We start from the raw sequence: 17,736 nt of genomic DNA on the forward strand, positions 1-17,736 counted from the left end.
CTGTGGCTAGCCACAGCCTATGCACGGTAATGGAGGGTGGTCATGGACGCTGGGGCTGGTGGCATGCAGGTCAGTGAAATGAATCAGGGCCAAGCCAGACCCATAAGCAATTGTGGGGGCCTTGGCTGTCAGCATGCATTTGTGTGACTACGGGAGCTTAGCTGCAGGCCCTCAAAGCTATGCAGGCCAGTGACGGGAGTCAGGGTTGGCTCCGTGCCTGTGGGCCAGCAGCTACGGGATCCCTGATTGTCGGCACGTAGTTGTACAGCTGCAGAGGTTAGCCTCGTGCATATGCACAGCGGTGGATGCTGGTGATGAGAAATATTTATGTGTCTTGCAGGGATTTTTTTTGTTAGAAACTGGGCATTTTAGATAATATATTTTAATAAATCTTAATAATTACCTCTTGGACACCTTCCCCCCCTCATGGCTTTTTATTATGACTTTCTTGTTTATATGTGTAGCGACTGCATGGATTTTGGTTTTTTGGTTTTTTTTTTTGGTTTTTTTGAGGTCTCTTTCCACCCTCTCCTATTTTTCTTCAGCATTAAGCCTCTGATGTTGCTTCTCGGGGAGGCACAGCTTTGGGTATGCTCAGTCACCCTGGGTTGGCTGTGGTTTTGGCAGGATGCCCATCCTCTTTCCCTGACAAAACCCATCTATTTTACTCTGAAGATTTCCTGTTTTCTCTCTTATTTTCAAAAGTGCCCTGGGGCATAATCTGTTCTACAGACTAATCCATCAAATTTGGGGGATCCTTCGAAGTATTAGGTCCTGGAGTCAGTGTTTGACATTTGTTCTCATCCCAGGAGGGTCCCGCCCAGCTGTGTCTTCTGGTTTTCTCCTGCAAACTAGCCGACCTAGATTTTAGCCCGTGTCATCTTGAATCTGTGAACCTTCTTCCAACTAACTGCCTTTCCCCACTGCCTCCGCTGGTTTCGACAGCCTCCTTAGGCCTGGATTTCTCTGTGCTCTGTTGCTGGGAAGAGAGTAAGAGCCATTTTTTTTACTGCTTGTTCCTCTCCTCACGGACAGTCTCCCGGCCAGGGCTCTGGAGCCAAGAGTGGGGACAACTGTATACTTTTCTGTGAGAGACACCCCCGTTTTAGGAGCTGAGCACTCGTGGGAGAGTCAGTAGTCTGCGATCTTGACCTGCCTTTCCTGTTGTAGAACCACCATCTTATGAGCCTAGACAAGTGGGATTGGAGCCCCAGTCTTCCCAGCGGACTTTCACCTAGAGTAGAGCGTGTTCCCTGAGTGGGGGCCAAGTAGAGGGAGGGAGGCCCATCTCTCGACTGCCCTTGCCTGGACCTTAGAGCCTCAGCTGCAGGGAGCTGGGGCAGGGTCAGAAGTGCTGACAGAAACGCTTGCCCTCTCTGGGGAAGACCTCCCTGCAGCCTGGGAGCTGGGAGGGGACTGGAGAGGGAGCCCTGTGTTGTTGGCAGCAGTAGACCGGAGTGGATTCTCTGCTGTGCTGAGCTGGCAGGCTGGAGGGAGGGAGTGGTCTTGGTTCGGATGCCACGGACTCTCACTTTTCCTACCAAATTTTTACAGAATTGTTTCTCGTATAGATGTTGCTTCATCTGTTGCATACCTGTAGGGCCATTTCCAGGAGCTTTAAAGGTTGGGTTTTAAAATTACTCCCCCAGATTCAGTGCCAAGCGTGTCCCTGTGGTTCTTTGCATTGTCATACCCGAGGTCAAACTCTGTTTCACCGAATTTTCTCTCTTGTTTTTCTGTTTTTAGTTTCACTAATTTCTGCCTTTTATCATTGTCCTGCTTCTGCTTGCTCTGGGTTCCTTTGTTCTGTTTGTAGTTTCTTGAGGTGAGAGTTTACATGATTGATTGGACTTTTCCTCTTTTTCTAACACATGTATTTTATTGCTGTAAATTTCTGTCAGTACTTCTGTAGCTTGTGTTCTGCAAATTTTAACATGTACTTAGTTTACATTTTTATTCAATTCATTGTGCTTTGCGATTTCTCTTGAGAATTCTTCTTTGGTCCATGGACTATTTAGTATGCCTTTCCGTCCCTTTACCCTCCTGTATTTGTAACTTGTTTTACACATCCCTCACGTTTCAGTCCCCACAAGACAGTGTTTGATAGTTATTCTTTCGACTGTGAAACTTTGGTTAGAATATTTGAGTAAATAGAATACTGAGTAAATAGAAAGTGTATATTTACCCATATTTTGTTTATTATGTTCTCTCTTCCTTCTTGATGTTTACATGTTCCTTCTTTATTGTTTTCTCTTTCCTTTAGCCTTTCCTTAGGGTAGGTCTGCTGGTCGACAGTCATCTTTGCTTTCCCTTATCTGATAATGGCTTGATTTTCCTTTTGTCCTTCAAGTATATTTTTGCTGGGTCTACGATTTCAGATAGACTTTTTTTTCCCTAGCACTTGAAAAACTTCCTTCTGATCTTCATATTTTCTGATGAAAATTCTCCTGTAATTCAAATTATTTTTTGCATATAAGTAAGGTGTCCCCTTTTCTCTGTTTTTAAAAGTTTTATTTATTTCAATAATCTCTACACTTCCCGTGGGGCCTGAACTCACGCCCCTGGCATCAAGAATCGCATGCTCTTCCAGCAGAGCCAGCCAGGTGCCCCTGCTCTCTGATTTCCTGTAAGACATTTTCATTTTCTTTCTTTTCTTTTTTTTTTAAAGACATTTTCATTTTCAAAAGTTTAATGATAATGATGACTCTCGGTGTGGATTTCTTTGGATTTTTCATGTTGGACATCATTTAGTTTCTTGAATTCGTAGGTTTAGGTCTCTGACCAACATGTGGTTTCTGGCCATTATTTTTTCATGTAGTTTTCCATTTCTGGCTGAGAAAGTCTCCTTTCAGGACAGAGACACCTGTGTTAGGTCTTTTGTGATAGTCCCACAGTTCCCTCGTTTTCATGTTTTTCCCTGCCTTTTTTTTCTACCCTGCTTTTTAGAGGGAGTAGTTTCTCATTCAGTCGTGGTTTAGCGGTTCCTGTCTCTGTCCTCTCCGTTCTGCAGTCAGGCCCATCTGCTGAACTTTTTATTTCAGTTACTGCTTCACTTTTGAAGTTATTGTCACTTGAGTTATTTTTCACTTTTAAAATTTACATTTGATATACTAAGTTATATCCCAATTTAAAAAATACCGTTTACTTTATCTCTACACGTTCTTTGAGGCTTTTTATTTTTTCATATTTTTCATGTTGTGTTTACAGTTGTTTGCTTAAGCATTTTTATCATGGTTCCTTTAAAATCTTTTTCAGGTTGTTCTAACATCTCTGTCATCTCAGTGTTGTCTGCTGTCTTTTTTCTTTCAGTGTCAGATGTTTAGTGTGGGTATGATGAGTGAATTTTTATTGAAACCTTGACATTTTGTGTATTTTGAGAGCCTGGGATCTTATTTAAACATTCTGTTTTAGCAGCTTTCACTCACTGACACCTCTCCAGCAGAGGAAGGGGGTCGCGGTCTGGCTACTCCAAGGAGGGGACGGAAGTCCAGATTCCCCACTCAGCCTCTTTTAACACGAAGGCGGGGTGCTCCTTCTTACTGCTCCGCCACGTAGAAGTTGTGCTTCCCCCCAAACCTCGGCTGTCACTGCTGGCCAGAAAGTGCTAGCTCCCCGCATGGCCACTACTGATACCAGGGGAGGAAGAGGTGGCCTTGTTACCACTGGGCAGCGGTGAACATCCCCACTCTGCACGAAGCCTCCTTCGAGCACCCCCGTGGGAGACGGGTAGGGGTGCCTCGTTGGTGCTGGGTAGGAATGAGGTCCAGGCTCCCTACATGGTCTCCACTGCCGCTGCAGACCGGGGTCTCATTACTACCCAGCAGAGGTGTGGGTCCTACTCGCTACTTGATTTTCTCTGACACCATCCTGACAGGGGAGGAGGGCTTAGGGTGCCTCGTGACAAATTTGCAAAGGTGGAAATCTAGGCTCTTTACTCAGCTTTTGCTTGAAGGAGTGTAATTGAGGCCACAGATTTTTTTGTGGTGCTTGACTGGAGAAGAGCAGTTAGGCTGTCCCTTTCCTGGTGTTTTGGCTGGAGACAGAGGGGAAAAAAGGTTTCGATGGGTTTTCTTCTGTAGCCTTTGGCATTTCCAGATTGCTGGCCTCTTGTGTCCACGTCTAGAATATATGAGGCAAATCAAAACCCTGGAAACTCACCACTGTGTCCATTCTTGGTCTTAAGGTCCTTAGTGCCTTCTCTTTACCTTTCTGTTTGTGTTATATATAATGTCCAGTGTTTTAAATTTTTATTTACTGGGAAGAATTTACTCCATCTTTTAAGAAGTGGGAGGTACATTTTGAAAATTTTTAAAAGTTAATTGTTTTCTTTGGTTATAAATGTGGATTTGGCAAATACAAAAAAGTTGAAAAAAGAAAGTTAAAATTATCATAATCCTATCAAACAAATGTAAATGCCCTTAACATTTTTTGAGGTATTTCCTTAGTTTTAATATTTAAAAAAATAGTTAATGATAATATTTTTATGAATAGATTGTCTTGCCTTTTTTTCCTGATATTTTTGACATAAATGTACTTTGAAATTGTTATAATATCCTATATAGGTGTTTTCATGACTGTATAACATTATGATGTAATGAATATTTTTATACCTACAACTTTCTTAAGAATTCACATTGTTTCCTTGAGTTAGTTTAATAGACAGGAATTTCTGGATACCTACTGGTAAATTACTTTTCAATAGATTATATCACTTTTTATATTACAGACGACTTAGGAAACTTGCCTTATTGTACTCCACTGACACTGAATTTTATTGCCAATTTGAGTATGTATTACTGATTAGAAAGACAAATGTAATCTCTAAATGTTTTAATTTGTCTCTTACTTGTATACGTTTGGATTTTCATGTTGATTTATTATTAATGTTATTATTACTATTAATCCATTTGTAATTTCTTTAGGTTGATGTCAAGAGGTAGGGATGACCTAAATTGATTTATTTTCCAGACAGGAAATCAGTTATGTATCTAATCAGAAATGTATCTAGTACATTTATGTCCTTGCCATGTTTCTGTGGTCCCTCTTAAATCATACAAATTAGATATATTTTGGGGCTATCTATGTTCTGATTATTGAGCCATCTATTGTTATGGCATTTTGGTTGGTTGAAATTTTGTTAGAAAAAGTGACTATGCTATATGTAAAAGGAAAACGTTAACCGTCTTGTGTTAATGCTGTATTACGCTGGTAGCCCATACTGAGTGTCCTTAATGGGACTTGATTAAATGAATCTTGGTAATGAAGTATATGGAATCTTAAAAGGAATCAGGTAGATATTTCTGTACTGACGTGAGAGATGTACAAATATTATTATGTGAAGGAAGTAAAACAAGTTTTAAAAGTGTTACATTAGAATCTAATTTTGCACACACACACACAAAATTTAAACCTAATATTTGTTATTTCTATAGCATTTTTTTTTAAGTAGGCTCCATGCCCAACGTGAGGCTCGAAGTCATGACCTTGAGATTGAGTTGTGTGCTCTACTAACTGAGCTAGCCAGTCACCCCCACTTAAATTTTTTTTAAAACAGGAACCTGTATTACTATTTTTTTTTGAAAGAACTTGTATTACTCTTATAATCACAAACAGCAAAGAAAATATTTTTTACAAATTTTAATGTACTTAATGGCTAAAAAGTAACGCTGGAAAGTCAATGTGTTTGAATAGTCAAAATTTTAAAAAAGGTCAAAGAACACATTGCTCTCCCAGATAGGAATATAGTGCAGCATTATCTGGTTCCGATCAATAAAATAGGTGTCTGGACTAGACTTGTCTATTTTAATATAGTCTTGTTGTTTATCACACAGAAGCTTCAAGAGGTATTATCTTTGTTTTAAAGTTACTTCTTTTAGGTTGTTGTCTCTGTTTTAAATATTTAAAAATTTGTCCATTTATTATTTATCCATTTGTCTTGTGGAACTTTCTGCTGCATATGCTCGAAGAATTAAGACACTTTAATTTAAGAAAGATAGTCTAATCTCCTGTTTTTAGTATCCCCAGTAAGATCATAAGTTGTAATAACAAAAATACAAAACAAAACTCTGTTGTTCCACATTGTTTGGGTTCTTAGGGATAGAAAGACAACTCTTGACGGGATTAAGCAAAAAAGAGAATTTGTTAGGTATTTTAATTGTAGAGTTCAGAGATAGTTCTAGCTCCTTTCATGGCCGGACCCAGGAACTCAGATACTATCAGAGTTGGTTTCTCTCTGTGTTTCACTCTTAAGCATGGCATCCCCCTTTGGTGCTCCCCATACCCCCATTTCCACCCCACACATTTCCCAGCATTTATAGGCTTACATTCTTCTATCTTCTCTTCCCCAGTAATTCTTACAAAAGTCCTGGAATTGAATCTCCTTGTCCTGATTTGAGGCACAGGTCTATCCCTGAATCAGTCATTTTGGAGGTGGGGACAGAATATGTTGAAGGCCACAATGGATTATGTGTGCACCCTTGGAGCTGGAATAGAGGCGAGTGAGCTCCACACGGATTGAGGGTAGAGAAGGAGTTATTCTCTAAAAACCTGAGGCACCATGCAAATCCACCTCGCGTAGTTGGAGGTTCCGTCAAAGACCTGGAGGAGGAACAGTTCCTGCTTTTGCTCAGACATACCCTGTGTAGTCTTGCTGGCTTTCTCGCCATGGAATGCACTTCCCAGATACTCAAATGACTCACTTTCTCATTTTCTTCATGTCTCTGTGCAGATGCCATCTCATCAGGTTTTACTGACCTTCCTTTAAAATAGTACCACCACCCCCACCTCCCCCACCTCACATGCTGTTTTCTGACCTTTACCTTGCTTTTTTCTTAATATGAATGTATTTATTTTCTGTCTTCCTTCGTTGGGAGGACCCTGTTTGTTATCCTACTCTAGGTTCCCAGAACAGTTCTTAGCACATAGTAGGCATTCAAAACTTTGTTTATTAAATAAAGGAATAGATGAATATTATGAAAGGAAAATGAAAAACAAAAGGAAAAATGAGGACAGGGTTATCATGAGCAAAAGGGTCCGAAGGTTCTTAAACATAATGGAGGAACTTGTTTGGAGAGGAGCGTAATCTGATACTGAGGAACTAGTAAAACATTCTTACTGCCTCCCTGCTGTTCCTTTTACCACAGGCTTCACATAGACCTTTCCTTAATAGGGACATTCTTAATTAGTAGCCCAAATGATTCTATTGTGTTAATATGATCAAAAACAGCACTGTTCATTAGAAGTGATGCAAGCTACAATGTAAGCTCTACAGGTAAGTTAAAACTTTTTAGTAGCCCCATAAAAAAGAAGTCAGAAGAAACAGATGAACCTTCTTTTAATATTATATTTAGGTCAACATATCTAAGGTATCTTTTGACATACAGCCTCTCTAAAACTTGTTTTGAGATATTTCACATTCTTTTTTTGTACTATTTGAAATCTGATATATATTTTATATTTACAGTACATCTCAATTTGGACTAGCAATGTTTTCAATTGCTCAGTAGCCACTGGTGGCTAGTGACTACTATATAAGACATACATACAGTCTAGAGCATATGTGCATGCATTCAACCAATATTTCTTCAACCAATATTTGTAGAATGGTGCCAGACGCCATTCTAAATGCTGGGAGTTTACTGGTGAAGAAGACAGATGGGGTTTTAAGGAGTTTATATTTTACTGGGAAGGGACAGATAATCAAAATAATTTCAAAAAAGAATAAGTGGGAAGGGGGTTATTTATATATTGGTTGATTTAAATAATATACCTACTGTAAAGTACACAAATCTTAAGTGCATGTAATTAGATGACTTTTTATGTCCAGTGATAACCACCCAGATCACAGGTCTTCCTCTTGCCCCTAGGTAAGAAGTTTGAGAGTTAGAGTTTTAAGTGGGGGAAGATGTGGGAGGAATGTGTAATATCTTTTCTAATTTTGATAAATGTGGAAAGGAGGAAGTAATTTTCTGGACAACTGCATTATTTCCTTTTGGGAAGAAGGAAATTGAGTTTGGAGCCAAATCTATCCTTTGCCTTTGATCTTCCATTTTGTAATGGTAATACATGTTTTAAAAGGCTGCCCTCTAGTATCTAAAATAAACTAAGAAGAGAAATCAGTTATAGAACTATACCTAGTGAAGGTCTAGTGTTTTAATAAGGGTTCTGTCGATGAAAGAGTTAACTGTGATATTCCATACTCTGGGTGCATTATAAATTCTGCGTTGATTATATACTGTTTCTAAGCTGAATATTAATGATATTGGATTTTTCATGTTAATGTTTTTAGTATGAGTAAAGCAAATTTATAATTGACTTACTTTTACCCTCTGGTTTTTAAGAAGTCAAAATTGTTTCTTAAGAAGGTGGTATAGCCTGCTTTTCTGCATATTCCAACTTGACAAACAAATTAATAATTCTGGGCATAATGTTTTTCACTTTGAAACCTTTTATGTGATTTGTTTTCTGGAGTTAATGGCACTTTTAAACTTCAAATATCTGTTACTTTTGTGTTTATGTAGAACTTGAGTTAACAGAGTTAATAGGTTATTTTGTTTATGTAAATCTTTTTAAAATTGGGCTTTCCCAGTGTTTTACAATGACATTAAAGTAATGTAATGGTAGGCCACGTGCTTTATGTGTGAATGATGATTATCATTTTATCTTTGCAGATTTTGAAGGATATAGCCAATCGATACCATATGATGAGAGGTTCCAAAATACATTTTGTGCCAGGCTGGGATTGTCATGGGTTACCCATTGAAATGAAAGTATTGTCAGAACTTGGTGGAAAAGCTCAGAATCTTTCAGCTGTAGAAATTAGAGAAAAAGGTAAATAATCCCTATTTCTTTTTTTAAATGGTTATTCATAAACACTGGTCCCTAGGAAAAGTCAGGACTTAATCAAAGAGACTTTCTGTTGTTTTTTGGTTTTGGTTTTTTTGGTTATAATGGTATCTATTAGAAACCAGTTTTTGTTACAGAAAATTCAGATCTCATTTAAATGACTTTTGTGAGAACTTACGTTCAGAGACTGAGGAAAGGTTTCTGAGCATTTCCACGTACATTTTCCAATTTTTTGATGTTCATATTTTGTGAAATTATTGTGGTCAGTGTTTTTATTTACTTTCCTAGCTGGAGTTTGTTGACCTATTTCAGGTGCTAGACTAAAAGTCAGTTCTAAAATGCATATATATTTTTTATTTTTTTTTAATTTTTTTTTCAACGTTTTTTATTTATTTTTGGGACAGAGAGAGACAGAGCATGAACGGGGGAGGGGCAGAGAGAGAGGGAGACACAGAATCGGAAACAGGCTCCAGGCTCCGAGCCGTCAGCCCAGAGCCCGACGCGGGGCTCGAACTCACGGACCGCAAGATCGTGACCTGGCTGAAGTCGGACGCTTAACCGACTGCGCCACCCAGGCGCCCCGCATATATATTTTTTAAATTAATCTCTTATTTGATCCGTTAGTAGCTGGGTGAGGGAGGAATCTTCTGTTCTTAAATTATCATGTATTTAGATATGATTGTGAAGATTTTTGACATCACTGTGAAACATCTTCGTGTTAATGGCCTAAACTAGATGTACTGATTACTTTTTCTGTGTATAATGAAATAAAAATTACTCTTACCTTTTCCCAAATTAAGAAATACGAAAAATAATTTTTCCAGTTTATTTTTTCTAAATGTAAAGTTCATTGTATAAAGTCTGAAGAATAGTTTTGAAATTCTAATTAATTCTAGAATTTGTTTTAGTTATCTTCTAGACACCTTTAACTTTCAAAATAATTTCCCTATTATATACATTTTGTACTGTATACTATGTACAATACCTGCTTTTAGAGACCTACATACTAAACCATCTTTAAGAGTTTGAATTTATTGGGGCTCCTGGGTGGCTCAGTTGGTTGAGCATCCAACTCTTGGTTCTGGCTCAGGTCATGATCTCACGGTCATGAGTTTGAACCCCATATCATGCTTTGTACTGGAAGCCCTTCCCTGGCTTGTTCACTCGCTCACTCGCTCTCTCTCTCTCTCTCAAAAAAAATAAACATTAAAAAAAAAGAGTTTGAATTTATTGGTTTTCAGATGCTTTTTTTTTTTTTTTTTTTTGTCTTTCTTAAATTTGTTTTTTAGCTAGATCATTTGCTGAAGCAGCAATTGAGAAACAGAGATCAGCATTTATTCGTTGGGGAATAATGGCAGATTGGAATAATTGCTACTATACATTTGATGGAAAATATGAGGCCAAACAGTTGAGACTTTTCTACCAAATGTATGAGAAGGTAATGAAGTATTTTTTTTCTTTGAGTATGTTAAATAATGTGTTACAAAATTCCAGCTTTCATATGTATTTGTCTTTCATAGGGCTTGATTTATCGATCTTACAAACCTGTGTTTTGGTCTCCTTCATCAAGGTATGTATGTGTTTTTGGTAGTGAAAGTGGAGAATTTTGTGAGGCCTTCAAATATTTATATGTAATATTCTTAAACCTTAGGACTGCATTGGCTGAAGCAGAACTTGAGTATAATCCTGAACATGTCAGTCGCTCAATATATGTAAAATTCCCTCTCTTGAAACCTTCTCCCAAGTTGGTATCTCTCATAGGTAAGATTTATTCATTGCTTGAAATTTATTCAAGTTACAGAATTGTAACATTTGGTAGCATATTTAAAATTTTATTTTCACAGGGGTGCCTGGGTGGCTCAGTCGGTAGAGCGTCCAACTTCAGCTCGGGTCATGATCTCACAGTTTGTGAGTTCAAGCGTCAGAGCCCCGCGTCAGGCTCTGTGCTGACAGTTCAGAGCCTGGAGCCTGCTTTGGATTCTGTGTCTCCCTCTCTCTCTGCCCCTTCCCCGCTCATGTTCTGTTTCTCTCAAAAATGAATAAACATTAAAAAAAAAAATTAAAATTTTGTTTTCACAGATGGTTCATCTCCTGTTAGTTTTTTAGTCTGGACTACCCAGCCTTGGACAATTCCTGCCAATCAAGCTGTTTGTTATATGCCAGACTCAAAGTAAGTTTATTTCTATATTTTTTGTTCTATCCACAAATAGGAGCAGTTTCATCATTAGCATTATTTTGGATTTATTTTATCATTGTTCTCTTAAAATTCGGTGAATTATAACATAGTTATTATGTTCATATAGGTTTTTTTTTTTTTAACCTTTATTTATTTTTGAGACAGAGAGAGACAGAGCATGAATGGGGGAGGGGCAGAGAGAGAGGGAGACACAGAATCGGAAGCAGGCTCCAGGCTCTGAGCTGTCAGCACAGAGCCCGACGCGGGGCTCGAACTCACGGACCGTGAGATCATGACCTGAGCCGAAGTCGGACGCTTAACCGACCAAGCCACCCAGGCGCCCCTGTTCATGTAGGTTTTATTAAGCTTTAGATGATTCCATTTAAGACCTCACATGTGGCTTTTTTGGAAAACAAATGTAAGGGATGAAGTTCTTTGAAAGTAGTGCTTTTTTTTTATTTTGAAGTTAGTTTTCCTAAAATGATGTAAAACATTTAAAATTAGCTGTGGCTTTTCTTTTTCATTATTAGTAATTTTCTCCTAAAATTTTATTTTAGGTATGCTGTTGTGAAATGTTCCAAATCTGGGGACCTGTACATACTTGCTGCAGATAAAGTAACATCCATTGCTTCTGTTTTGGAAACAACACTTGAAGTTATTTCAACATTTTCAGGTGAAGATTTATAGATACTCTGACCATCACAGTCATCAGAGTATCCATTTGATTTGAGTTTAGTATTTGGCTGAACATTTCTCATTTTAAATTGAAACAGATATGGCCTCTGTTTTTGTAGAATATATTTCACATTGATTACACTGAAGGAAAATATATATTAAATGTGATAAGAGTCTAGAAAATATGAACATTAACAAAAACACTAACAGTATATCTGGCAAATACCTAAAGAAAAATTAGATAAATGTCCTTTGTACAATGTAGAATGTACAAGTATCCTTTTAAAATTTTATTCAAAGGATGCCTCCTGGCTCAGTCAGTAGAGCATGTGACTCTTGATCTCAGGGTCATGAGTTCAAGCCCCACATTGGGCATGGAGCCTACTTACAATAAAAATTTCTTAAAAATTAAAAACAAAAAAATAAAATTTTACTCAAAATTGAGTCACCAAAAATTCTTGTTATCTGATTTAATCAGAGACACAGGGAAGGAATTAAATATGTTTATTTTTTGGTATATGATTTTAATGAGGAAATTTAATAAATTCAGAAAATTATTCCTGAGATTGTTCTTCTGTCAAAAGAATCCTTAGTAAGCTGTAATTTGTAACTTCTGAAGTATTGATTGATTTTGAAATATAATTACTAAAATCTAGGGAAGTCCATTTATTTATTTTAATTTATTTTAATGTTTGTTTATTTTTGAGAGAGAGAGAGACAGAGCGTGAGCAGGGGAGGCACAGAGAAAAAGGGAGACACAGAATCCAAAGCAGGCTCCTGAAAGCTCAGAGCCCAATGCAGGGCTTGAACTCACGAACTGTGAGATCCTGACCTGAGCCGAAGTTGGACACTTAATCAACTGAGCCACCCAGGGCACCCCAAAATCTAGGGAAGTTTAAAATTACCCTTTATCTTTAGGGATGATACATCTTTGCGTTCCTTGAATTTCTTACTTAAAGAGAAAAATCACATGAGTAGGATGAGTAGAGATACCCCGAAATGGAAAGATTGCCTAGTCAAATAAAGAAGCCCTCTAAATGCATCATTTTAGACGAGATTGGGCGTGTTCAGGGTGGTATGGCCACAGACCTAAATGTATCATTTTAGGTGCAGGCCAATTAGAAGTTGAAGCGGTCTTAACAAAAATAAGAGGGTTTTATGTCAAAAGCAGGAAAGAAGCTACAAAATGTTTGGTATTTAATACCATTTGGTCCTTGTTGGTGCCGTAAGTTAGAGGATCCAGCATATTCTTTACCCCATAACCCTCTCCTATCCCTTTTTTAAGCACAGAAGGTAGTACAGATTTCACTGAAAAGTTAGATGTTGTTGCAGAAGCTGAATGGCATTCCCATGAGGTGTTTGAAGGTACTCAGGTTAGATTGGATAATTGTTTCAAATTATTACATCAGAAAATTATTGGGTTGCCGTTTTGAGCCACCACATTTTAGAGGAGTAGGTACACTTCTCATCTGCGGCAAATAAACTGATGACGGATAGCTTATTAACTTATTAAAGTGGGAGGAATGTTGAACAGCTAAAATGTAATAACTTGTGTAGGATAGCTTTTCTTTACAGAAAAATATAAATTGTTCCTTATTGACCAAAGATCTTTGTTGGGAGGGGAGAGAGAATATTGACTGGCAGATACACTAAGGATGGAGATAAAGGAAGGTTAATGGGTGAAGTTTACTTTGCCCTAAACCTTTCATTTCCATCCTAAAAATGCTTGACAAGTACAACGTAGGGCCACAGGGACTTGTCTTACTTGCAAATCTAACTTAAGGAAAGGAATCAAAGTGAAAAAATCAATATTAACAATTCTCTTCATTGACAGCATTATGAATTATCTTGGAAAACATGTATCCTGAAGTATTCAAGTTTTTCCTAGTAATTTAAGTATTTTCTAGCAATAAAATGCCAAGTCATCCAAGTCCAACAGTGAGGAGAACTTGTGATTTATTTTCAGAAAAGGGAGTTCATTGCCATCAGTTATAAGGGAATGTTAATTTTTCTAAAGCCTTTTTATTCGTATACTGTTATAATCAAAATGAAATCAGCAACAGGGCTATCTATGAAATGTTAAAGTTAAAAGATTTGTATTCTTTTGGTGATATTGAATCGGTTACGTCTTATTCCTCTACAACCAGAAAGGAAGGATCATAAAAGTGGAGACATTGCTCTGTGAGGACAGATTTTTTTTTTTAAGTTAATATTATTTAGTTTAGAAAGATGAAGGATGATTTGTGGGGAAGATCTTAGGAGTAAGGGGACCATTGAAATTTCTTTAATTATTGAAGAGTAGATAGACTTAACAGACTTACCTAGTACATCTTGGTAAATACATAAGTAGAACCAGGTAATCTTTTTAAAGTTCGGAGACTTATTTATTTCTGTTGTCTTTAGAGCATATGAAAGATTAATTTATAGAATCCAACTCAAGAAGCAGTAAAGGTGAGAAACATTACTGATAGTGTGGAAAAATTGATGGTGGATCAATGTATTATTAAAAGGGCTGGGGTTATACAGAATGTTAGAGTCATACTTGCTTTGGAAGTTGGATTCAATCATTTATTAGCCATGTAACACGAGGCATATTGCCTACATTTTCTTGTTTTCTGATTTATAAATTGCAGATAATATTAGGTGTTTGGTAGTATTATGAAGATGAAGTAAGAATTAATGTTGAACCCAGTACATGGTAGGTACCTACTGACTGTTAGGTATTATTTATCATCTCTTACCTTTTTAGGGTAACATTATGAAAAGCAACAACAGTTAATTCCCATAGAGATAGTGTTAGAACCTGTTGGTCATTGATCTGTTCTAATTTCTTTGTCCTTATATTCCAAAAGGTGCATAGCTGTACATAAGTTAGAGAAATCTTGGGCTCATTTGTGTTGTCTGTTATAATAATTGCTAATATTTTATTTTTATTTTTATTTATTTTTAATTTTTTTAATGTTTATTTATTTTTGAGAGAGAGAGCATGAATGGGGGAGAGTCAGAGAGAGAGGGAGACACAGAATCCGAAGCAGGCTCCAGGCTCCGAGCTGTCAGCACAGAGCCCGACGCGGGGGCTCAAACTCACGGACCGTGAGATCATGACCTGAGCCGAAGTCAGACGCTTAACCGACTGAGCCACCCAGGCGTCCCAATAATTGCTAATATTTTAAATCATTTACTGTGTGGCAGTTATTGTGCTAAGTGCCCCAAATACTTAAAATGTATTACCTCAATTTATCCTCATGGCAACCCTCTGAGATGGGAACTGTAATTTTCTACATACTATAGGTTCCTAAAGGTCACAGTGCAAGTAAAAAGGGAAGCCAAGTTTGAGGCCAGTCTTGTTCCAGATCCTGCACTTTTCTTTTTTTTTTCTTTTAATTTGTTTTAATGTTTATTTTTCTTGAGAGAGAGAAAGAGAGAGGGAGAAATTGAGCATGAGCAGGGGAGGGGCAGACAGAGAGGGAGACACAGAATCTGAAGCAGGCTCCAGACTCTGAGCCGTCAACATAGAGCCCGATGTGGGGCTCGAACTCATGGACCGTGAGATTATGACCCGAGCCAAAGTCAAAAGCCTAACTGACTTAGCCACGCAGGCACCCCTCTTTTATTTTTTTTAATTGAAGTTTATTTATTTATTTTGAAAGAGAGGGAGAATGAGCAGGGGAGGGGCAGCGAGAGGAGAGAGAATTCCAAGCAGGCTTTGTGCTCCACGCTGAGTACAACATGGGGCTCATTTTCAACGATGGTGAGATCATATCCTGAGCCAAAAATCAAGAATCGGACACTGAATTGACTGAGCCACCCAGGTGCCTGGAAGTTCCTGCACTTTTCACTTGCTACTCTCTTGCTACTCTTAAAGAGGTAGAAACATTGTTACGTAAGATAATTCTTAATTATGGTTTTTTTTCCCCCACAGGTGTAGATTTGGAAAATGGTACTTGTACTCATCCTTTAATTCCTGGTAAAGCCTCTCCTCTTTTACCTGCAAATCATGTGACCATGACAAAAGGAACAGGGTTGGTTCACACAGCCCCAGCCCATGGTATGGAAGATTACAGTGTAGCTTCTCAACACAACCTGTCCACGGTACTTTTCCTCTTTTCTTTCCTTTTTAATTGTTGCTTTTGTAGAATTAAAGTGATAAATCCTAATTAACATCTTTATGTTTTGGTGATAAGCAATCACTTTTTTTTTTTTTAATTTTTTTTTTTTCAACGTTTTTTATTTATTTTTGGGACAGAGAGAGACAGAGCATGAACGGGGGAGGGGCAGAGAGAGAGGGAGACACAGAATCGGAAACAGGCTCCAGGCTCCGAGCCATCAGCCCAGAGCCTGACGCGGGGCTCGAACTCACGGACCGCGAGATCGTGACCTGAGCTGAAGTCGGACGCTTAACCGACTGCGCCACCCAGGCGCCCCGATAAGCAATCATTTTTGTCACAATTAAGTTGTGAAATGCCCAGGTTTGTTCAGTACCCTAATGCCTCGTTAATTCATACTAACTGAGAAAGGTTTTGGAGAATTAACACAAAATCAGCACAGAATTAGAATTGAAAAATACGTATTAAATGGGGAGAATTTTTTCTCTTTCTGTTTGAAAGAGCAGTTTGTTTTTAAACAGTCCTCTTTAAATTTATGTTATACATGTCAGTTACTTAGGGAGTTTTTTCCTTTAGTTAAAAGTGAGTCACAAAGTCAGCACAATATATGTACATTACAATTGATCTGGACATTAATAGAGACCAAGTTAAAGGTATTTTTAGTATATTTAACTTTTTAAAAAATTATTTTATTTTTCATCATCAAAAGTGTACTCTTTAATCCCCACCCCTATTTCCTCCATCCCCTCCTCCCCCCTCCCCTCTGGTAACCATCAGTTCTCAGTAGTTAAGAGTCTGTTTCTTGGTGTCTCTCTCTCTTTTTGCCTTTTGTTTGTTTCTTAGATTCCACATATGAGTGAGATCATATGGTATTTGTCTTTTTTGACTGACTTATTTTGCTTAGCATTATACTCTAGATACATCCGTGTTGTTATAAATGGCAAGATTTCATTCTTCTTTATGGCTGAATAATATTCCATTCTGTGTGTGTGTGTGTGTACTGAGCCACCCAGGCGCTCCTGAATTCGTGTTTTTTTTTAATGTTTTTGGGTAAATACTCAGTAGTGTGATTACCAGATTATAGGGTAGTTCTGTTTTTAACATTTTGAGGAAACTCCATAATGTTTCCACAGTGGCTGCACGGGTTTGCATTTCTACTAACAATGCACGAGGGTTCCTTTTTCTCCATGTCTTTGCCAACACTTGTTGTTTCTTGTGTTTTGATTTTAGCCATTCTGATAGTTGTGCAGTGATACCTCTTTGTAGTTTTGATTTGCATTTCCCTGATGATGAGTGATGTTGAGCATCTTTTCATGTCTTTTGGCCATCTGGATGTCTTCTTTGGAGAAATGTCTGTTCATGTCTTCTGCCCATTTTTAATTGGATTATTTTTGCGGTGTTGAGTTTTATAAGTTCTTCATATATTTTGGATACTAACCCTTTATCAGATATGTCATTTACAAGTGTCTTATCCCATTTAGTATTTTGCCATTTAGTTTTTTTGGTTGTTTCCTTCTCTGTGAAGAAACTTTTTATTTTGGTGTAGTCCCCATAGTTTATTTTTGCTTTTGTTTCCCTTGCCTCAAGAGACCTCTCTAGAAAAAAGTTGCTGCAGTCGATGTCAGAGAGGTTACTGCCTATGTTCTCTTCAAAGATTTTTATGATTTTAGGTCTTACATTTAGGTCTTTAATCCATTTTGAGTTTGTTTTTGTGTATGGTGGAAGAAAGTGGTCCAGTTTCATAATTTTGCATGTAACTGTCCAACTGGAAAAATTCGTTGAAGAGACTTTTTCCCATGGTATATTCATTCCTCCTTTGTCGAAGATTAATTAACTATATAATTGTCAGTTTACTTCTGGGTTTTCTGTTCTATTCTATTCATCTATGTGTCTATTTTTATGCCAGTACCATACAATTACTATCACTTTGTAACA

At 37.7% G+C, this 17,736-nt stretch overlaps 1 protein-coding gene across 1 annotated transcript in view; it reads left to right on the forward strand.

Moving 5' to 3' along the window:
• Window positions 1–17,736, forward strand: part of IARS2 (isoleucyl-tRNA synthetase 2, mitochondrial) — a 66,361-nt gene that overhangs the window by 11,029 nt on the left and 37,596 nt on the right. The window contains exons 3-9 of the mRNA XM_042975510.1: window positions 8,670–8,829; window positions 10,134–10,282; window positions 10,365–10,414; window positions 10,496–10,605; window positions 10,924–11,014; window positions 11,578–11,693; window positions 15,618–15,787. Coding sequence (XP_042831444.1) covers window positions 8,670–8,829; window positions 10,134–10,282; window positions 10,365–10,414; window positions 10,496–10,605; window positions 10,924–11,014; window positions 11,578–11,693; window positions 15,618–15,787 — 846 coding nt within the window. The remainder of the gene's footprint in view (window positions 1–8,669; window positions 8,830–10,133; window positions 10,283–10,364; window positions 10,415–10,495; window positions 10,606–10,923; window positions 11,015–11,577; window positions 11,694–15,617; window positions 15,788–17,736) is intronic.

This window comes from Panthera tigris, chromosome F3, assembly GCF_018350195.1.
Source record: "Panthera tigris isolate Pti1 chromosome F3, P.tigris_Pti1_mat1.1, whole genome shotgun sequence".
Taxonomy (NCBI): domain Eukaryota; kingdom Metazoa; phylum Chordata; class Mammalia; order Carnivora; family Felidae; genus Panthera; species Panthera tigris.